We start from the raw sequence: 21,665 nt of genomic DNA, 5'->3' as shown, positions 1-21,665 counted from the left end.
GGCGGGGGGACAGGCAGAACGCGCCTGTTGTCCGGGACTGTGTTGGGGTGTGCCTGTTTGGGGTGTGCCTATTGTCTGGGGCTGGGAATGCTGGTTGCCTGGGGCTGTGCACGGCAGCAGGTTGCATCTGTTTGGGGTTGTGTGTCAGTGCACCTGTTGTCTAGGGCTGTGTGGGGTGGCTGGCCTGTGCCTGTTTGGGATTGCACCTCACAACGTAACAGTTGCCTGGGGCTGTGTGGCAGGCAGGGTGTTGCTGGTGTACCTATAAGTGTATCTGAGGAGGGGGGCACTGTGCGGGGGTACACATGTGCCCATGTTCAGAATCACCCTCCCTCTTTGTCTCCCCTCATGTTCCCCCCCCCCCCCCCCCAGGCATGGGGAAGAGATCAGACACCCCCCCCATGGTCCCACATGCTGCACGCCCTCACTAGCGCTCCTGGGACTCTGTCCCCCACTGACACAGGCCAGCTGGCCAGCACTCTCCCGCCCAGCCACCAGGGGCGCTCACTGCAAAGCTCCACCCCTCACACCGGCATGGTCCTGCCTTTCGGCCTCAAGGGGGCACCTGCCACTTTCCAGCGCCTGGTGGGCCAGTTACTGAGGGGAATGCAGGGCTTTGCCCCGGCCTACATTGACAATAGCTGCATCTTTAGCCAGACCTGGGAGGACCCCGTGTCCCAGGTGCTGGGTCGCCTATAGGGGGCAGGACTGAGAAATGTAAGGTGGAGATGGCTGAACTCTCATACCCGGCCCACAAGGTGGGAGCAGCAGCCTAAGGGCAGAGCCGGCCAAGGTGAAGGTGATCAGGGCCAGGCCTGTGCCCCAGCCTGATGAACAGGTCCAGGCCTTTATCGGGCTGGCAGGTACTACTGAAGGTTTGTGCCTCACTTCGGCGCCAGAGCTGCCCCTATCACTGAGTTATGCAGGAAGGGGAAGCCACACAAGGTGGTCTGGACTGAGCCGTGCCAGAAAGGCCTCTGTGCGCTGGAAGAGGCTCGAATACAGGTGCCGGTTCCGGTAAATCCAGATTTTGACAAGCCCTTTACAGTGTTCACAGACGCCTCAGCCACAGAGTTGGGCACAGTGCTGATGCAAAGTGATGCTAAGGGGGAGACACACCCCATCACGTATCTGAGCAAGAAGCAGCTGCCCGGGGACACAGCGAGGCTGTCAGAGAGGGAGTGCCTGGCCCTGTGGGGGACTTAAGAAACTGCAGCCATACCTGTTTGGTTGGCGCTTCACTGTACAAGGACCACTCGCCGCTGACATGGCTACACCACATGAAAGGGGCTCATGAGATGGCACCGGGCTCATGAGATGAAGTCTGATCCCCCACGATTACGCTGTGGATGGGGTCCACATTATAGGGAGTGCGTTATAGCTGGTGCTTTGTCACGGAAACAGGTCACCAGCTGCAGTGAGCCTGCTGGGTTCAGTCTCGCGGGGGGAGAGATGTGACAAAGTGGGGATAGTCTTAAAGCTGTCTTGGGATACAGTGCATGTGCCTCAGTTTCCCCTCTGTGTTACTCATGTATTTCAGTGATGGGACTAGGGCATGTAATCATTGCAGAGACCACTAGAGGGCAGGTGGGCCTTCCTCCAGCTGCTCATACACAGACAAGGGCCAGGGGCCTGTGGACGAACCCTCTGCGCCCTGAAAGAGGCTCTAATAAATATGGAGCCTAGGCAACAGGTACAAGAAGTGATCCCCTTGCCCGGGAAAGAGCTTGAAGACTGGGAAGGGGTCAGGGACATGTCTAAGGCTGATGGGGGGAAAGGGCCACACGCGACCCTGTGGGGATCCCCAGGAGCAGAGGCCAAGGCCAGGGCTCTGGAACTTCCCCAGACAGTCGCTGCTGTAACTTTCTGATTCCTCTGCTAACAAGGTGCTGTTCTGCGCTGTGTCCCTGAGAGCTAATAAACCCTGCCACCTCCCCGCCGGCTGTGAATTGCTTCCGATTGAAAGTGGGGGGCAGGGCCCCCTTGGGAGCATCAGAGCTCCCCAGGCATCCCTCCCAGGGGGACTCCCTGCAGAGAGCTCACTGCAGAGCAGGGGCCCTGGACGTAAACCACGTCCACTGGAGTCCTGCCTGGATTCGCCCCAGCGGTTCCAGAGCCACATCCTGCAGGACTCCCTCCCCGTGGTCGCATGAGGATGATTGCCAGAGCCAGCCAATGGGAACCCAGCAGCAGCATGACATCACGGGAAGGTGCCCCTCTGTTTGTGGGAGACGGGACCATCAAGGGAATAAACCCTTTAGGGGGCAGCCCCCAGTTGGGTTTACAGGGCTCTGGCCCCACCTGAGCCCCTCTACACACAGGGGTGAGAGGCAGGACCCCAGTTCTCAGCCACCCCCTGCTCCCCTCTCCCCTCCCTCACTGCCAGGGCCGGCCCTAGGGTAGGGTGGATCGGGGCGACTTCGGGTGGCTTCAGCCTGCCTCCCAGCTGGGAGCAAAAACCTGGCAGGAGCCGGGCAGTCGTGTACCGAGGGGACCGGGCCCCTGGGCGCCAGCCTGCGGAGGGGCTGGGCTGTGGGGATGGAGCGGGAGAGCCTGGTGCTGCATGGCGGGTAACTGCGGGTGGAGGGGAGGTAAACAGCATGTCCCCCGTCCCCCCCGCAGGTACGGACACCTCCTTCCCCAGAGCAGCTGGGGGTTGGCACCGTCTTGTGGGAGCCGGGGACCCTTCCTGCCCTGCGGGCGGGGGGGCCCCAATGCAGGCCTGGCCCCCGCATACCAGAGAGCGAGGATGCGCCAGTGGAGCCGGGCGGGGGCCCAGGGTGCTTTGGCCCGGGCCCCACACCCCTCTAGGGACGGCCCTGCTCACTGCACTGCCCCCAGCCCTGAATTCCCCCCCCCACGAAGGGGGCTGTTCTCTGCCCCGCCCTGAGGTGTCATGTCCCCCCATGACACAGGCGAGCTGGGCGCCAGGGACTCCATTTATTGGCTGCATTGGTACAGGGGCGACTGGGAGGGGCAGGATGGGGGGTGGAATGGGGGGCAGGATCCCCTTACATGCACTAACCGCTGCCTATGCTAGGGGGCAGCCCCGCCCCGCCCAGAGCCCAGCCAGGGGACAGCAGCCAGTGTGAAAGGACATGTGGGGCCCCCCCACCTGCTGGTTATTCACCCCTGAGCCCAGGGACCAGAGCCTGGGGCTGTGCCCCCCCCCAGCCGAGACAGGGGGCGTGGCAGGGGGCGTGGCCTGTCACTGCCGCTCGTACATCTCCTTGAGGATCTTCATGCTCTCTGCATAGCGCAGCTGGTTCCGGTGTGACGCCTCCTTCCACCTGCGGGGGCAGCAGAGAGCACGGATGGGGGCAGGGGTGAGAACAAACCCCCCCATCCCCGGTTCCCACCCCATGGCCTCACTGCCCCCCCTGACAAAATGTGACAACCCCCCCCCCCATCCCCATCCCCTCCGGCACACCCACCGCTGGCGGATCTTCTTCCAGCGCTCCATGTTCTTATAGATGAGAGACGACATCGAGGGCGCCGGGTCGGGGGGCTGCATGGGGGGGGGAGAGAGAGAATGTCAGGGGGTGGGAAGCTGGGGGGACACCTGGGGGGAGCAGGAAGGGGTGAGAAGCGACAGAGGCAGGGGGACTCCACGCAGAGTGGGGGGCCGCCAGGGGCGGGGGAGAGTCGAGGGTAGGACCCCAGGGGGACGGGCAGTGCCATGGGGTGGGAGCAGTGTGTGGGAAGAGATGGGCGGCTGGGCAGGGCCCCAGGGGAAGTGGGGAGGAAAAGAGCATCGGGGGCGGGAGCCCAGGGGGAGCAGGGCAGGGAGGCTCAGTGCTGCTCAGCAGGTGCCTGCGGGGGTGGGGAGCAGTGTCGGGGGGATCCCGAGGGGTGGAGCAGCCCAGGCCATGAGAGCAGAGCAGTGCATGGGGGCAGATGGGGGAGGTGCACGCTGCAGTGCCCCCTGCAGGCGGGTGAGGGAAGAGGCCAAAGCCCAGCTGGGGTGGACACGGCCGCCCAGGACCCCTCCCTCACCGTGTCAGGGGGCGATGCCCCCTCCTCGGGCGGCAGCGGGGAGGGTATCCTGGCGCTCACGGACTCTCCACCCACGCTCTCCGGGCCGGCGCACGGCGGGGGCAGCTTGTACACGTCCTGGCTCTTTCCGTTCAGTCCCTCGGCCCCCTGGGAGCACAGAGTGGGTCACACCAAGGCAGGGGGACAGGACCCCACACGGCCCCTACCCCATCCCTGCCCCTCAGCTCCCTGGGAGCACACAGCAGGTCACACCAAGGCAGGGGGACAGGACCCCACATGGCCCCTACCCCATCCCTGCCCCTCATTCCCCTCGGAGCACGGGGGCGGGTCACACCAAGACAGGGGGACAGGACCCCACAGCCTCTCCCCCTCGGCCCCCTGGGAGCACAGAGCGGGTCACACTAAGGCGGGGGTACAGGACCCCACACACCCCTACCCCATCCCTGCCCCTCGGCCCCCTAGGAGCACAGAACGGGTCATGCCAAGGGGAGGGGGAGACAGGACCCCGCACAGCCCCTCCCCCCACGTGTCCCCCACCTCCTCATCTTCAGGCAGAGCGGGCAACGGGGGGCTGGGCGAGCGCTCCCTCTCGCGCACGGCGGGGCTGTTCCTCATCCAGGCCCGGCAGATGGGGTACAGCGGCGTGCTCTCCGCAAACTGCGCCAGGTCCACGCTCCGGTCAAACAGCTTGATGATATAAGTGTCTAGGGGGGCGGCAGAACCATCAGGTGGGAACCCGCCCAGCCAACCCCACCCAGGATCTAAGCCAGTGCCCCATGGCAGGAAAGGCCGAGTCCCATTCCCCATCCCATCAAGCCAGCCAGCCCCACGCCCAGAATCCGCTGGCCCCCGGGGAGAGGGGCCCCAGGTCCCCTTCCCTAACCCTGAGCCAGCCAGTCCCCGCAGCCAGGATCCGAGCTGGCGCCCCCTAGAGGGGAAATGCCCTGTACCCCACCGCACTCACTCTGTCTCTGCTGGCCGCCCTCAGTCAATCCTTCATCTGTCTCCTTCCTCTTCTTGCGCCGGTGATGTGAGAACCGTGCTGAGGGCCTGCCGTGGAGGAGAGGACAGATCCATGGGGGACAGCCAAGCCCTGACACCTCCAGGGACTGAGGCCCAGCTGTAGAAGAGACTCCCTGCCGTGGGGCAGGATGGGGCACCAGACACATGGAGCCTTGGGCGTGACCATGGGAGAGGAGCCAGCCCCTCCCCGCACAGATATCCCCATCCCAGCATCACCCTGCCAGATGTCCCAAAGGGCTCCATACATGGGGACGGCTCACCCAGTGCAGAGATGCAGCCAGCTCCGGGGCGGGGCAGCTGGGGAACAGCCACACAGACTATTGGCTGACACACTCTAAACCAGAGGTCCCCAAACTGTGGAGCTACGCCGCCCGGGGAGGGAGGGCCAGATGTATATTCAGAGGGACATAACAGGACTTGGACCAGCCCCCATGGGGAGTGAGTGTCACCCAGCCCCGCTCTGCCCACAGCTCTGCTCCGGCCTTGCCCTCAGATGTGGCCCCGCTCCTAGCCGAGGCCCAAGCCACAAGGAGGTGCAGACAGGGGCAAGCGGTGGGTGTGACAAACAGTTTGGGGACCACTGCTTGAAGTCCTTTAACAGCAAACAACTTCAGCCTCATAACGCTCTTCAAAGAGCAGGGGGCACCACCTCCGCTCCCCAGACAGAACCGAGGTGCTGACTGCGAAGGGACGTGCATAAGGGCACGGGGCTGAAAAGGGATAGAACACAGGAGTCCTGGCTTCTGGCCCCCCACTCTAACCACTCCCCACTGGGAGCCAGGGAGCAGGCGGGGGGTCCAGAATGCATGTCAATCTCCTGTCGGGGGTGCCCGGGCCTGGCGGCCCTATGGCGCACAGAGACACTGTGCCCCTGGAGGTACCCACCTCTTCCCAGCCGCGGAGGGAGAGGAGTCCCTGAAAAGACAAAAGAGGGGAGGTGAGGCCCAGGATGCAAGACCCCCCATTCTTCCCAGGGGCAGCAGGCTTCAGTTGCTAGACACGGCGCCCCCTGCTCTGATCCTGCCCACAGCCCGACCCGGGAGGGAATGGAGGTCTGAGGAGCATGGCCCGGCAGGTGGAGGGGGTCAACGGGGTGAAATCTGCCCAGCTGAGTGTGTGGGGGAGAACCAAGGGCTGGGAGCTGAACCCTGCTGGGGAAGGAGGGCTGGAGTAACAGGGGGATGAGTGAAGGGGACAATCCTGCCACCCTGGAGCTCAGTGCTGGAATGTTATGGGCCCTGTCCCAGCTCTGACTCAGTCTCCCAGGGGGCCACAGGAGAGAGCTCCCCCGCCTGCCCACCTCCCCTCCCCCAGAGGCTCCTTACTTGCTGAGTGGGTCACTAGACGTCTTCCCAGCATCCTCGTCCATCTGTTCCCTGCAAGGAGCACATCAGTCCAAATCAGAGCCAATCCCTGGTCCCGTCCCCCATAGCATGCTACCCTGGGGGACCAGCTCCTGAGTCCATTCCCCCCTCTGAGCCAGCCAGCCCAGAGGGAAAAGGCCTCATGTGCCATTCCCTGCCCCACTGAGCCAGCCAGTCCCCCACCCTGGGACTGGATGGGAGCCAGTGCCCCCCATAGGGGAAAGGTCCCATAGCCCCCTCACCCCCAGCTCTGTTCTAAACCCAGCTCCCAGCCCACACTCACTCCCCACCAGTCCACGTGCGTTTCCACCCACCGGTCCACATCGCTTTTCTCCAGCAGACACTGCAGAACAGCGTCAAGGCGGCTCCGGGCATTGGTGGTCTCCAGATCTGCGGTGGGAAGAGGGAGTAACTCAGACACGTCCCGCCAGACACCCAGATCTCTGGGTGCGATGGCAGGAGAGGAACCTGCACTTTCCCACGTGGCTAGCTGCACCACAGCCCGCCCACCCCCTGGCTCTGCACATCCCAAAGGACTCCACGCACAGGAACAGCTCACCTGGTTCTGGGATGCAGCCACCTCTGGGGTGGGGAGGCTGGAGAACAGCTAAACACACAAACTACAGCCGGCCGAAGCAAACAGGTCAGCAGCTTGTGTCTTGGGGCTCTTCCCACCTGCTGCCATAACCACTAGATCCCATTCCCCTCCCAGAGCTGGGGACAGAACTCAGGAGCTCTAACCATTGCTTTGGGACAGGAGGTGACAAAACCTGTCACGTCGTGGGGTGCAATCCAGACCTGGGCAGAGTTGTGTCACCCCGTAACTCTGAGTGTCTCCCACCTTGCTACTGTAGCTGTCTGCCTGGGATGTCTGTTCTGAGCGGTCCAGCCCCATCCTGAGACAATCAAGCTATGTTCAGGTCCGTTACTCCTTTACAGAGTCAATATCCAAGAGCTGGTTACTTTAACTGGAGTTCCCCAAGGGCTGAGTTCAAACCCAGCACTGGACAGGTCGTGATTAAAAATAAACCAGGTTCGTGTAATTCCAAAGAGAGTTTCAATGAGTTCAGGTGTCAGGAAGGGTTATAAGAGAAATGAAGAGAACACACTGTCTAGTGGCCAAAACTTAACAAGCGAGACATGGTGGAAGGTAAAAGCCTTCCCATCAAGCTGGCTGACCAAGCCCCAGGGTTCGGATTGATCCCCCAAAGTCAAAGAGGGCTAGACCCTTTGTCTTAGGTGACAGCTAGATCACCTGGGGTCTCTTCGCCCCTCGGAAACGTCAATGACAAAAGTCTATTTCCAGCTCTGAGGTGGGCACTGTGGGGTCTGTCAGGAAGGAAGCAGCCAGCTGCTGCCCTGCGGGCCCCTCTGCCCGGGTTGTCTGCTAAGACGTAAATCATTTACTTCGAATGAACATTAGACATGTGACTGGCAATCTTCTCCCCACTTCGCCTCCACCCCTTGTTAGCGCGGTGGGCCTGTTAAGACGACCTGTAAACATCTCATCATCTTTCAGAGTGCTTCGGTAGCAACTCCTCCGTGGGAGAATCACACTTCCTGCTAGAGTGGGGTACCTCCTTCCTGGCTGGCAAACACTTGCCAATTAGTTTCCGTCCAGAATTTTGCACCAGTTGCCTGCAGTTACATTACACAAGGCTATTAATAACCAGTGAGTCATGAGCTTTCCATTGGCACCTCACAAGACATATTTTGTACAAAGATTGTTACAATAGTGTGCAGGGTGTGAATCCAGGACTGCTTCGGGTCAGCCCCACACCCCCTTACAATGCTTCGGAGAGTTACCCACTGGCTGACCCGGAGGTCTCTTTCCTGGACAGAGCATCAGCCACCAGGATCTCTTTTCCCTTTATATGTACAATTTCCATATCATGTTCCTGGAGCATCATGTTCCATCATAGCATTTTGGGACTGGCGCCATCATGCAAATGCAGAGTGACCGGTTAGGACCCTGAATGTCTTGTTAAAGAGATCAGGCCGGAGCAGTTGCACTGCCCACGCTCCAGCACAGCATTCTCTTTCCATGACAGAATAATTCTGTTCAGGGGATGACAGATTCTTGCTTCAGAAAGCGACGGGGGAAGGGGTTCTTGTTACTGTCCCTATTTCATCGGTACAGCCCCTAACCCAGCATGCGATATCCGTGCGCACCTCAAACATTTTGTCAAAGTCTGGGCTAGCCAGAACAGGCTTCTTAGCCGAGATTTTCTGTCCCGTGTCAAAGCCCCCTTGACATGCCTGTGACCACCTAACTTTGGCTTTTTACATACGGCTGGGATCGCAGCTACAATGTCGCTGAACCCAGATGCACAGAGAGTGAGGTCTTTTCCGACACACTTGGTGATTAATATCATGAGGCGATGTTGTATTAACACTATAGGAGGAAATATGGACACTTAGTGATATTCTGTTTTAAGCCTGTATCCAAAGGGAGAAACAGTTCCCTCCCAGCCAGGAGGGAAAGCAGCTACCTATCTACCTCTCAGAGATTAAATCAGGGGTGGGGAACCTTTTTGTTGCCAAGGGCCTGATGGTGGCCCTGGCGGCGAGCGGGGATTCGGCGGCATGGGGGGATTCGGCGGCGGCACAGTTACGTGTGGGGCGGTGCCCGCCGCCGAAATGCCGCCGCCGTTTCCGCCTTTTCGGCGGCGCGGTTTTGCAGTGTCAGCAGGGTTCCGTGGGGCAATAACCGCCTCCGGACTCCCCCCGCCACCGAAAATGGGCAAACGGCGGCAGGGTTTCGGAGGCAGGGTTTCGGCGGCGCGCACTTCCCGCCCGCCCGCGGGCCGGATCAAATTCTTTCGCGGGCCGGATGCGGCCCGTGGGCCGGAGGTTCCCCACCCCTGGATTAAATGGAGCTAGTCACACCTTGCTTACAGAGAAATCAGGGGGTGGGAAGCCCACAGGAAGGGATGAGCAGCCTGAGGTCATCCTGCCACTTGAAACAAATTCACTGAAGTTATAAGGCAAGGACAGAAGACATCTTCAGCACCTGTCACTAGACACAAGAGACCAAAAATCTTGCAAGGTTGAAGTCTCGAACTGAATACAAGTGAGAAACCTGCTTAGGTAAAGATCTTTCATCTAAAACAACCAGGGAAGCCAGCATCCTGTGCTTTTGTGACAATCCTGACTGAGGGAGAGTCAGCCATGGCTGGGAAGAATGACTGGGGAGAGAGACCACCTTGAACAATGGCTGTATCTTGCTAGATGGTTTTAGAGGCATGTTTTCACTTGTGTTTTGCCCATACTCCTTTCTTACTTGATTGTTTGTACTTAGCATGGCTTAGCCTGTATCCAATTGTTTATAAATTGATTTTATTCTTACTACAAACCAACTCAGTGCTTTGTTAAAATGGTGGGTGTATTTACCTCAGTGAAGTTAATAAGATGTGATGTGTGTGTGTGTCATTAAAAGAGCAAAGGAACCATATTATCTCTCTGGACTGGCCAGGAGAGGGCTGGACATGGCACAGAAAAACCTGGGGAAAATTCAGGACTGGGAGCACATTGGGGTCAGCTTGCTTGTGGGGAAATCCCTCACTGAGCTGGATTGCACCCCGAACTCAGACCGGACCGTCACAGAACTTTCCCCTTTGAATGGGCCTGGATCTGTGCCCGGAAGATCCTGGATGGCGAGTGGCTGGGACCCTCCCCTTTTCTCTCTCACCCAAAGTATTCTGGGGATCAAAACATGCCCAGAGTGGGTAGAGTCCAGGCAGGGACCGGCACCTATCCGCCAACCCCCACTTACATGTCTCAGCCCCCATGGTAATCCTGGCCTATGGAGCATAGGTTCTGTGGCCTCCTTAGAACAGATCAGCCACTGGCCAGAGTGGAGTGGGAGCGTCTTTCATTGCCTGGCCAGGGGGCAGCTGGACTCGCAGGCTAGCTGGCTGGGGGCACCTGCTTTGCCATCCAGTACCACCCAGGCTTATCAAGTGGATCCACAGAGGTGTTAGAACCTACCCTGCTTCTCGATTTCCACCTTTGTGGGCAGCATGGTGACCTGGAGCCGGGAACCCTACAAAGAGAGACAGGAAATCAGAGAGTGAGCTATGGGGACATAGGCATGGAGAGCAAGACGGGATATGGTAAAAGCTACAGGAATGCAAAACAGCAGCGATGACTGGACCAACTGCCCAATACAACATGGTACAGAGGTTTTATTTGGACTGTTTTTCTTGTAGTTGGTCAAACCCTGGTCATTTCCCTGCTCTTTGTAGCTTAGCTGGCTGACAGGATGGGCTGAATGGCCTGAGTGCATAACATGGCAAGCCAGGTTCTCCAGCCATGCTCAGCTTCAGCTGATGGGGACACAGACTTAAGAGGAAACGCGCTAGCAGCAGGGAAAATGGAGCAGCATTTTGTGGGTATTTTTCCACCTCAGGACACTGCACAATCCTCACGTTAGCAGCCAGGCAAATGGACATGGATGGGCACAGTCCAAGATTTCAGGGCCCTTTTTCTCCCTGCAGTATCTTTTTTTGTTCTGGACTCATTTCCTCAGGGACAGGGAACCACAAGCCATTCTTCTACCAAACACAGCAGCAACACCAGAACCGGCCTAGCTTGCAGCGGAGGACAGTGCCATGCGTCACTGCGCGGGTCGATGTCCAGACCCGTCTGCTCCGACAAACCCAAATGCCAGCTGGAGGACAGTAAGGCCCAGGATTCTGCTGGGAAGCAGTCGGATTTTGAACGTCAAACACAGCTCCCGGGTGCGCTGGGGGCAGCGAGAGGAGGCTAGCGGCCCTGCCATTCCTTGGCCTGCACACAGCCTCCCTCCCCAGCCAATCTAATGCCGCCGACGGGGCGCGCACCCCCATACAATGCAAACAGCCCTGGTACCACGCACGCACCATCCACAAACCGCCCCCTCCCCGGACCTACGCAGACCAGGCCAGAGCCTGGTACCATGCACTCCCCTCAGCCCCACCCCACAGCCTCATGCAGACCCGGCCCACCACCCCCCAGATATCTGCACCCCACCCTGCAACCACAGAGCCCAGACACCCCCACCCCTCCGTTCCCACTTCCCCACACATCTCCACCCTCACTCCCAACCCCACCCCACATCCCCACCACCCCTCACCTCACCTCAACCAGCTCCTCCCCACATCTCTCCGCCCCACATCTCTCCGCCCCACACATTCCCCATGCCCCAGACACCCCCACCCTCGCTTCCAACCCCACGTCCCCCAGACCTGACACCCCCACCCCACTCCTCTAAGCTCCCCCACACAACCCACCCCCCTCACCTTCTACCCCACCCCACATCCCAGACACCGCCCCACATTCCCCGCCCCCATTCCACAGACAACCCCCACCTTCATCCCGCACACCCCTCTTCCTCCCCCTCGACAGACACCTCCCACGGCACGTTCCTCACATCCCCCCTCTTACCTCCCTCCCCCGCCGGGCTGAAACCAGCTCCTAGTCCTCGGAACAGCCCCAGCCCCACCCAACGCCGGCCGCCCCTAGGCCCAGCCCCTTGCAGCCCTCCCATTGGTGAACCTGACCGCCAATCACTGCCTCTCAGCCAACGAGCGCCCAAGCTTCCAGTCGCCGGCCCGGCCTCTCTGGCAAGGCACGCTGGGTGTTGTAGTCTGCGTCGTGTGTCCGCCGACCGGCGCTTTGCCTCCTGGGAAGGGTAGCGCAAGCGCGCCCGGCGGCCATTTTGAACGGGTCGAACTGGACGCGGAGCGCCACGGGAGTTGTAGTCACAGTGCGACGTCATCCATGGCTCATGGGATATGTAGTCATAGGACGCGCCGACGCTCCCGGCGGCCATTTGAGTGGCGGGTGGCGCGCTGCTCCATGGGAGTTGTAGTCTGTGACGCAATGGCTCACCGTGGATGTCGTTAAAGCATTTCCCCAGCGGCCGAGGGTGGGCTCCTTAAAAGAGGCGCGGGACACCCTGGGGGCATCGTCAAGTGGCGCTGTGCCTCATGGGAAGGAAGAACCCACCCACAGACGCCTGGGCGACGGCCATTTTGAACAGGGCGGCATGGGCGCGGTGCACTCTGGGAGCGTAGGCGCGCGGCGCAGAGAACGCCCCGCCGGCCATTTTGACCCGGGTGGACGGTGAGGCGGTGCGCTCTGGGGGGAATCCCAGGCGGGTGGCGCTGCGCCTCATGGGAAATGTAGTCAGGGCCGGGCCTCCCCCGCGCATCTGGCGGCCATTTTGAGCGGGGAGAGGGAGAGAAATCCCCGACGGCGCGGTGCACTATGGGAGACGCCTCCCGTCCCACCCCTGCCTCAGCCGGCTCTACCCGACATGCCTGGCGGCCGTTGCTAGGTGACGGGCTGGGCGGCAAGTTCGGTTGGGGAGGGGCGGGGGTCCCAGGGGCTGCCGGGACGGACGCCTGGGACCGCCTCAGGGGCCGGGAAGGATGGAGTCCAGGTAGGGCCCCTCCCCCCCCGAGCTGGCTGCCCCCCCGCGCTCAGGCCGGGCCGGGGGGGGCGGGGCTGCCTGGTCGCGGGGGGCTGAGGGGGCCCCGCTAACCCGCCCCCTTTCGCCCGCAGCGCGGCGCTGTTCTCCGCCCAGGGGAGCCCCTTCGCCGCAGGGAGCCCGGCCCGGAGCCACTATCACCCCTCGCCCGCCCGCCCCGCAGCACCAGCGCACGGTCCGGGGGGGGGTGCCGGGTCGGGTTAGGGGGTGGCGGGGGGAAGCCGGGTCGGGCTGTGTGTGGGGGGGGGGAGCGAGGGGAAGCTGAATTGGGCGGGGAGGGGTGTGGGGAGTAGCTGGCTGAGGGTGGGGGGCACCTGTATGGGTGGGGGGAGGGGCTGGTGGCGGGGGGGGGCTGTGTCCGAGGGGGGGAGGGCGGTGCAGCCTGCCAAGCCTGCCCCCCATCACGCACCTGAGCTCTTTGTTTCCCCCTGCAGGCCCTGAGCCCAGCCCGCCTGCTGCCCGGGAGCCCTGCTGCCGCCCCCAACCCAGAGCGACCCCCGGCGCCCATGGTCTCCAGCCCCCCAGATCTCAGCTTCCTGCAGGACTCCAGCTGCCAAGGAACAGCCCTGGACTCCGACTCCACCGACCCCTTCCCTGAATCATGGCCCTCAACCGAGCGCAGCTCCCCCAGCACCTCCCCGGGGGCACCCGCCTCAGCCCAGGATGGAGAGTCCGTCATTGCCAAGTGAGCTGCTCCCGGGGTGGGGGTGGGGGTGGTCTGGGAGCCAGGACTCCTGGCTTCTAGCCCTGGCTCTGGGTGGCCATTAACACCATCTCCTCTCCCTGCAGGTACATCGAACGCTTCCGCCACGGGCAGCCGAGTAGCCGCAGCCAGCGCCGGGTGCCCCCCGTTCCCCCAACCAGGGAGTTCTGGTGGCTGGAGCCGGTGCCTCCTTCTGACAGCTCCACCCCGAAAGGGGGGGCCTCACCAGGTACCCCCTTGCTGGACAGGGGTTCCCTGCTCAGGGTCTCTGCTCAGGGGAATGCTTAGGGAGGGAATGACTAGGGAGGGCCGTGCATCTACCCCACTCGGAGTCCCTGCCCAGAGGGGGGCCAGGGCCAGGCACACTGGTGGGTAAGGGACTGGCTTTGTGGCCCCTCCTCTAACTGGACTCTCTCCATACAGACGGTGCCCTGCTGGAAGAGGCCAGCCCCCTGCTGTGCTCCAGGGTCAGTATGTCGCTTGCAGGGAGGGTGGAGCCGGGGGGCACCGGGCAGCCACATAGCTAGAGAGGGGGGCAGGCTGGCCCTGGGGAGTCCCCAGGATCCTGCCCAGCCTCATCTCTAATGAACCTCCCACCTCTAGGGGCTCTCTCTGGGGCAGCAGGGGACCCCCCCCCCAGCTGGCCCTGTGGGGCACAGTCCCTGGCGCTGCCAGCTCCCTGTAGTGGGACTGTAGGGGCTGTTTCCTGCACTGTTCGCTTGCTTGCTCTCTTTCAGGGGAGGCCCGCGGACATCTCCCCACCAGAGCCACCTGACCCCGACATCCACAGCCTGCAGGAGAGAGCCGCCCGGCTGCTGCTGAGAAGGTACCTGCTGCTGAGAAGTGCCTGGCCCACCGGGTATCTTCCCCCTCCCTGCCACAGGACTCTCTGACAGGTGTCTGGCCCCCTCCCTTCCCCCAAACGGGCCTGGCCTGCTCGGTATTTCCCTTTCACCTGGCCCCACATGACACCATCCATTGCAGGTGCACAGGCTTGGTGCTCTGGAACTGTGCTGAATGAAATTCAGACAGGATCTTCTTATAGTATGATCCAGGGAAGCCTTATGTGGCCCCCAAAGGGGCCCTGCACCCCAGCTTCGCAGTCAGCAGTGATTCCCAGCCAGCGTGGAACACAGAAGGTCTATTAATCGTAGGGAATACAGCGTGGAACAGATTTGTTAGCACCGAGAGCAGGAAGTTACAGCAAAGTCCATCTTGGGGCAACCTAGAGCCTTGGGCCCCCTTCCCGTCGTGTGTCCTTCCTTCCTTCCTTCCCCCCCCCCCCCCCCCCGGGTCCCAAACCAGGAGACCGCCCATGCCAAGCTCCCAGCCACCACCCACGTCCGGTTGCCCCTCCTCTGTCCTTTTTCTTTTTCCCAGGCAAACCAGTCACCTCTCGCTTTGTTCTCCAAAGCTTCTCCTGGGCCAGCTGGCTCCTTGCAGAGGGTGGGCCCCAGCCACCTGTAGCCAGGATACAGAGTGTCTGGCCACTGTCTGGGCCCAGGCAGCTGGGGCCGGTCACACCTGCCCCCTAGGGGTCTCTGCAAGGATCACACACCCTTGTCCCACCACCTATATACTTGTACCATACACTGTGGAAACTGAGGCACACATAATATTCATATAGAACATTAAGAAAATTCCCACTTTGTCACACCCTCTCCCCCTCTAAGCTGGCCCGCTCTCCCTGCAGTGAGTCCTCCCTGAGCAGCACTGTCCCTGTCAGCTCCGAGGGGCTGCACTCCACCCCCGAATCCAGCACCCCGGACTCGGACCAGCCACTGCCCGGCCCTCCTCACCTCTCCCTGCTGGAGCCATCTTCAGGTAGGAAACAAAGTACGGGGCCTTTCCCTTAAGGGAGCACCGGCTCCCATCCAGCCCCAGGGTGGGGCACAGGGCCTATCCCCTCTTGGGGGCGCTAGTTCCAATCCCATTCCAGGGTGGGGGACTGGCTGTCTTGGGGATGGGGAATGCCCTCTAGGAGGCACCGGCTCCTATCCAGCTCCAGGGAGTGTCTCTTGTCGTGTGTGTCTCCTCCTCCCCCCCCCCCCCCCACCACCACCACCACCACCACCACCACCACCTTCCCCATGATGCCCTTTGTCTCCTCCCAGAACCTGCCCGCAGGCTTCCTGCTCGTATCCCACCGTGCACCTCTTCCACTTCACCGGAGGAGGACATCCTGTTCCAGTGGCGCCTGCGCAGGAAGATGGAGCAGGCGAGCCAGGCTGTCGGGTCGCTGCCCCTGATGGGCTGGAGCACTCAGCTGGCCTGGGGTCCAAGGATGGTAGGAGCTCAGGGGTGACTAGGGGGGGCCTATTCTGGGAGGCTTGCCTCTCCCAGTGGAGATCATGGAGGCAAAGTTACTCTGCCCCAGAGCTGTCTGCATCCCAGTGCTGGGCAAGCTATCCCTGTGTGGTGTTATGTGTGGCTGTTCCCCAGCTGCCCTGCCCAGAGCTGGCTGCATCACAGTGCCGGGTGAGTCAAAGCACTCTGGGTCACTCTTCACTCTCTGCATAGCCTCCCACTCAGAGCTCCCCACACCAACTCTTGCGCCAGCAACGCTCCCAGGCGAGCTTTTACGTGTGACAGCATTATCCTGTTCCTGCCTCTCCTAGCCACCAACTGCTTGGAGCCCTTCTGGTTGGCTCTCTTGTGCGATGTATTTCCAGCACTGTCCACCCTGTATCCTGTGTGCCGTAGCTCGCTGTCCAGCTGTGGGGCCCACTGTTCAAGGATGGGGATTAGCAGGCGGGGGACCAGAGAAGAGCTCCAAGAAGGGTTAAAGGATTAGAAATCCTGCCCCATAGCAACGGATGGAGGCCTGGACTATGCTACTCAGCTAGGTCGATGTAGGCTGTGTTGGGTCGACCTAGCTGTTGAAGTGTCTTCACTTAAATTTGGCTTCTGCTGCCATAAGTGCCTCTCTGTGCTGATTGTCACCCCACCACCCTGAGTGGCGAGGAGTCGCGGTCGGTGTAGTTAGGTTGATGCTGGGCCTGTGTAGACACTGTGCTGTTGGCGGCAACTGGTCCTCCAGGAGCTGTCCCACAATGCCCCACACTGACAGGACGATCAGTCCGAGCGCTCCTGGGGAGGCCGGCTCCCACTGACACAAGGAGCCACACGTGCGCACACAAGCCATTCGATAACTGGCGGCTGTACACCCACATCAGTTAGTCGACGACATTTCATAGTGTAGATGTGGCCTGAGTCTTAACGAAGGGAAGGTGAAGGGTGACTTGATCCCACTCTGTAAGTGTCTCCATGGGAAACGAACATTAAAGCCTGGGCTCCTGACAGAGGTCTGACCCCATGCAATGGCTGGGTGGTGAAGCTAGACCAATTCAGCCTGGAAATGAGGCGCTGAGAGTAATTAACCACTGGAACGATTTCCCACAGGGTGCAGTGGATTCACTGTCACCGACAACTTTTAGATCGAGATTGGATGTTTTACTAAACACCTGCTAGCCACAGATGTGCCAGACCCCCATGTCTAACCCTCGCTCTTCCCCCAGGCTTGGCTGCAGTCCAGGACGGCTTTAGGCCAGCGCACAGAGCTGAGGGTTGAAGGATAGCTCAAGCCCAGCAACACTGTAGTGAACCCCACGTTCCGGCCCTGTCTGTCTGTCCGTCTGACCAGCCCCTCTGTTTTATTCCCCCGCCTTGCACCTTCCATCCTTTGTTCTCAAGTTGGGTCTCTTCCCCGCATCCTGTGGAGAGGCGGGGAAATCTCTCTCCTTTGAGGCACGGCCTGTAGGCCTCAGCGTAGTGGTGACCAGCCTTGCCAGCGTCTTCTAGGATTTTCCATTGATATGGGTCTGCCTTGGCCGGTCATTTTGAACAACTCAGCCAGCTGGGCACGTTCATACCTTTGTCTCCCAGCCCACTCTGAGAGCAAACAGCCCTTCCCCTCACATAACAATGCAGCATGTAGGGGAAACTGAGGCACATGTAAGCATCATTAAAATATTACAGAAAATTCCCACGTCACGCTGCTCTGGGTATTCTTTGGTACAGTTCTCCGGGTTGTGTTACACAAAGGGCCAGACTAGGTCATCACAACTGTCCCTTCTGGTCTGGAGCTCTACGAATCTGTAACAGCTGTCAGCCAAGCTACCCTGTCAATCTGTGAGTCCCTCCCTTGTCCAGCTTGGGCCCCTGGGCTCTTCTTCCCGTCCCAGGTGAGCAGCTGACAGCGGGTTTCTCTTCAGGCTGGGTGCGGAGGATGCCTTCCCTGCCGCCCAAGTGTCGCCTAGGCACCACTCGGAGCTGGGTTTGGCTGGCCCGTTGATTCAGAGGGCGCCTTGAAGCTCATGTTTCCCAGGGTTGTGTGTCCCAGCCAAGTTACGACGCTCCCGCGATGATGCACAAATATTTGCATTTTTAATGCAGCCAGTTCTGGAAACACTTAATATCCTTCTGGGATATTGCAGGAAGTTGCCCCCTCTGTCGTCCCCCCTCCCCCTTCATCATCACATCTCTCTTCTTATTTCTGCAGGGTGACAGGGCGTTCCCGGTACGTCCTGGCCTTGGGCTCGTGCCCGGCACAACAACATGGAGGAGTGGAGAGGGCACTGCGTTCCCATCGCCCACTGCGCAGCCAGAAGTAAGATCCAACCCGGAGTGGGCACCAACACCCGCCATGCTTCACCAAGGGATGGGGCACCCCGGGGGGTACTGGGCAGGGCACCCCCTTGAGGTGCCCTTCCAGAGTGCTGAGCCAGCTGTGGCACAGAGCCCCAAAGGGGTCCATGTCCTAGGACAGCTGACATCTGCTACCACCCCCTCCAGCACACCAAGACCTGAGGGAGGTGGAGGAGGAGCTGCTGAGATGTGGAGCTTCCCTGAGGCTCAGCGGGGCGCGGGACCGGCGGACAGGCCCGGCTCCCATGGTGCTCAGCGGGGCGCGGGACCGGCGGACAGGCCCGGCTCCCATGGTGCTCAGCGGGGCGCGGGACCGGCGGACAGGCCCGGCTCCCATGATGCTCAGCGGGGCGCGGGACCGGCGGACAGGCCCGGCTCCCATGATGCTCAGCGGGGCGCGGGACCGGCGGACAGGCCCGGCTCCCATGATGCTCAGCGGGGCGCGGGACCGGCGGACAGGCCCGGCTCCCATGATGCTCAGCGGGGCGTGGGACCGGCAGACAGGCCCGGCTCCCATGATGCTCAGCGGGGCGCGGGACCGGCGGACAGGCCCGGCTCCCATGATGCTCAGCGGGGAGCTTGGGTAGTGGGGACAGCGCAGCACATACCCAAAGAGACCCCACGGCCTTCCAAGCCTCAGCCATTGCGAGGCGGAGCATCAGGGGGCGCCCCAGATCCAGAGGCCACCCGCAGCCGGAGGAGGAGGAACAGGAAGCGGGAGTCGTCCATCCACAGCGCCCTGGGGCAGGTACGGTACCCAGAGAGAGCCTGGCTATGGGGCTGTACCTCAGCAAGGGGCAGTGTGGGCGGAGCTCCTCTCCCAGTGGGGAGCAGGGGTGCTGGGTGTGAGAGGAGCTCCTGGTCTCCCAGCAGGGGGCACTGTGTGGGGTCGCTATGGGGTGTGGGGGGCTGTGGGGTATGGGCACTGGCTGCAGGAAGTGGAAGCTGGCAGGGGTGCTGGCAGGAGCTCTGGATGGGGGCTGCGGGGAGCAGGGCAGGTGTGATGGAGTCGCAGGCCGAGCTCGGGAACCGCTCGGGCGAAGCCAGGCAGACACCAGTGACATGGGTTTCCCCTCAGGACAGCCCCTCACTGGGGCAGCCGCCTCCTGGGCCCAGCCTCAGCACATTCGGGCCCCCCCTGCTCTGCTGTGAGCCTCCCGCAGCGAGTCCCCCTGCATGGGACGTCCGGGGGAGCCTCCCATGCCCCGAGAGGGGCCCTACGCCCCACCTGCAGGCTGTAGGGACTCTCTGCCAGCTGGAAAAGGGCAGATTTATTAGCTGTTGGGCGCGCAGCGCGGATCTGTTAGCACCAGGATCAGGAAGTTACAGCAAAGACCCTCTCGGGGAGCTCCAGAGCCCCCATTCCTGGGGCCCTCTCAGGACATAGCTTCCAGCCACCCTGCTTCAGATACACCTCTGCCCCTCCCTTTGCCTTGCCCTCACATCCGCCCCCCTCCTGGAGTGAGGGGTCCCACCCATTGTCTGTGTGCAGGCAGTGAGAGTCAGCCACACATGCCCTCTAGTGGCCACTACAAAGATCATACCCCCTTCCCCCAATATCTAAATACTTGAATAATACATAAGGGGAAACTGAGGCACACAGCATATTCATTAAGAACATCCCCACTTTGTCACAGCAGGTGCCCCCCTGTCTTTCTCTCTTTCCCAGGTGATCTCCGAGAGGATGTTCTCCCCTCCGGTGTCACCCCTACCCTGCAGGGAACACCAATCAGGACAGGGAGTGGAGCCGGGCTCCCCCCCAGAGCAGGATGCAGCACCGGAGCTCCCGGCCCCCAGCTCCCAGCACCCACAGCTGCTGCAGCTGGCAACTCGACTGCTGGAGGAGGCAGAGGGTGAGGGGGCACAGGGGGTGGCTGGCAGCCCGGGCAGGGGGCGGAGGGCTGGCAGGAGGCTGAGTGGGGAGTGGGGGGATGGCGGCAGGAGGAGGAAGATCTGGTCAGGTGGTGTTAGAGGGTGGGTGGGAGGGGCTCTGAGCAGGGCTGATGAGGGGCTGGGGAGGGGGCTAGATGGGGTCGGGGGCGGCTGATTTTGCTGGGGTGTGAGCAGGGTTGGGATAGGGACTCTGAGCAGGGGCGGGAAGGATTTGGGGGGATGTGAACAGGGAATGTGAGTGGAGGCAGGAAGGATTTGGGGGCCCTGGTTGGGGTCTGAGCTGTGCTGTCCCTGTCACCCCCAGAATCAGACGGTGCTGAGTTTGAGGAGGATCCACTGCTGCAGGTGCTGCGGGGCCAGCGGGAGGATCTGCGCAGCCAGCTCCGGTAATTACCATGGCATGGCACTAGGGGTTTCTGTGGGGCAGGGTACAGGATGGGGACGCTCTCTCCAGCTGCCCTGCCCCAGAGGTGGGGCAGCCCCAGTGCTAATTTGTGCTCTCTCACCCCCCAGGGCCGTCGATGTCGCAGTTGCCCAGCTCGTGTCTCAGGGTGTGGCCGAGCCAATGTCGGAGCCGCCCAGTCGCCCCCGTTGAGGGTCTCTGGGCCTCCCTCCCTCCTGGCCCTGCCCTGTCTGGAATTGGCTTTGGGGGGCTGGTAATGATGCCTGAGCTGGGGAGACTAGCCGTGAGTCCGTTCACCCCATCTCGTCACCCGGCGTGGCCTTCTCAGGGCCGAGCCAGCCCAGAGCCGGGGCGGGCGAATCTGCCAGCTCCTCTCGGGTTGGATTGGCTGCCTAGCTCCACCTGCCCCTCAGCCGGGACCTCACATCCCTTGGAAGGGGGTCACTGCCCAGCCTGACCCTGGCACCCCCACACTGGCCTGTGACAGGATGCGCTGGAGGGGGGAGCTCCCTGCACTCCAGCCCGGCATCTCCTAGCAGGGGGCACTGTGGAGAGTGGGGCAGGAGTGCTGGCTATGGGAGGAGCTCCCAGCCTGTGGTGCTGTGGGGCACGGGCTGGGGGGAGCTGTTCCCTGGCTGTGCGTGGATGGTTTGTGCTATTTTCTGAGAGGAAACGTAATAAAAGTGGGTTTGCTAATTGGCGCAAGGCTGGGCTTTGTGACATGAAATGGGGTCTCAGGAGCACCAGCTCTAGTCCAGTTCCATGGCAGGGGACTGGCTGGCTCGGGGCGGGGCACGGGGCTTCCCCTCTAGGTGTTTTGCCCCCGGGAAGGAGCTGGTGCCCCATAGCAGGGAAGCCTGATGTCCGCTGCCCAGACCCCCAGGTGAGGCAGCCTGGCCCCTGCCCAGCCCCCTGTGCCCGACTCTGACTTTCCCTGGCCTGGGGCCAGCGCCCGTGTCAGGCTGGTGAGCGCCGGCTCCTGGCTCCCCCGGCCCCTCATAATCAGCCCTTTGTGTAGTCAGCCCTCAATGGCTGTGTGTGCTGTGTGCCCCACGGGGCTGGGCACCGATGCTGCAGAGCCAGACACCCCGTTCCCTGCCCCCAGCCAACTGCATCCTGCCAGGGTAGCTTCCCTGGGAGGGCAGTTGGTTAGTAGGGGGT

General features: G+C 61.6%; 2 protein-coding genes across 3 annotated transcripts; one reads left to right on the top strand and one right to left on the bottom strand.

The window, feature by feature from the left end:
- Positions 1 to 1,617: 1,617 nt before the first annotated feature.
- Positions 1,618 to 11,899, bottom strand: LIN37 (lin-37 DREAM MuvB core complex component). Of its 2 annotated transcripts, none has more exons than XM_067542889.1 (10): positions 11,811 to 11,899; positions 10,374 to 10,428; positions 6,698 to 6,773; positions 6,345 to 6,395; positions 5,905 to 5,934; positions 4,961 to 5,046; positions 4,534 to 4,700; positions 3,997 to 4,143; positions 3,435 to 3,508; positions 1,618 to 3,290 (listed from the first exon to the last, which is right to left on the bottom strand). In XM_067542889.1, the coding sequence occupies exons 2-10, from the start codon at positions 10,405 to 10,407 to the stop codon at positions 3,209 to 3,211; spliced, it is 747 nt and encodes a 248-aa protein (XP_067398990.1). In that variant the 5' UTR covers positions 10,408 to 10,428; positions 11,811 to 11,899; the 3' UTR covers positions 1,618 to 3,208. The 2 variants fall into 2 exon arrangements, with proteins under 2 accessions (XP_067398990.1, XP_067398989.1); XM_067542888.1 differs by lacking the exon at positions 11,811 to 11,899 and adding an exon at positions 11,735 to 11,802.
- Positions 11,900 to 12,639: 740 nt separating this feature from the next.
- PROSER3 (proline and serine rich 3) lies at positions 12,640 to 20,696 on the top strand. The gene is made up of 12 exons (XM_067542951.1): positions 12,640 to 12,810; positions 12,933 to 13,033; positions 13,293 to 13,543; positions 13,648 to 13,790; positions 13,985 to 14,028; positions 14,299 to 14,387; positions 15,255 to 15,385; positions 15,676 to 15,848; positions 18,063 to 18,956; positions 19,878 to 20,061; positions 20,406 to 20,487; positions 20,615 to 20,696. Exons 3-12 carry the CDS (start codon positions 13,365 to 13,367, stop codon positions 20,694 to 20,696), a joined length of 2,001 nt encoding a protein of 666 aa, XP_067399052.1. The 5' UTR covers positions 12,640 to 12,810; positions 12,933 to 13,033; positions 13,293 to 13,364.
- Positions 20,697 to 21,665: the final 969 nt, after the last annotated feature.

This window comes from Emydura macquarii, unplaced genomic scaffold, assembly GCF_026122565.2.
Source record: "Emydura macquarii macquarii isolate MOO-44397 ecotype Brisbane River unplaced genomic scaffold, CSIRO-AGI_Emac_v2 contig_746, whole genome shotgun sequence".
NCBI lineage: Eukaryota > Metazoa > Chordata > Testudines > Chelidae > Emydura > Emydura macquarii.
The sequence above is the reverse complement of the archived record's forward strand: the minus strand, read 5'-3'. Positions and strand labels throughout refer to the sequence as shown.

Coding starts and splice junctions, on each gene's coding strand:
- LIN37 (XM_067542888.1), bottom strand. Junction 6,774..10,373: donor GGTGGAAATCGAGAAGCAGG/GTAGGTTCTAAC, acceptor TTCCCACCGCAG/ATCTGGAGACCACCAATGCC. Junction 6,396..6,697: donor GAGAAAAGCGATGTGGACCG/GTGGGTGGAAAC, acceptor TGCTCCTTGCAG/GGAACAGATGGACGAGGATG.
- PROSER3 (XM_067542951.1), top strand. CDS start 13,365: ATGGTCTCCAGCCCCCCAGATCTCAGCTTCCTGCAGGACTCCAGCTGC. Junction 14,029..14,298: donor GCCCCCTGCTGTGCTCCAGG/GTCAGTATGTCG, acceptor GCTCTCTTTCAG/GGGAGGCCCGCGGACATCTC. Junction 18,957..19,877: donor TCCACAGCGCCCTGGGGCAG/GTACGGTACCCA, acceptor TCTCTTTCCCAG/GTGATCTCCGAGAGGATGTT.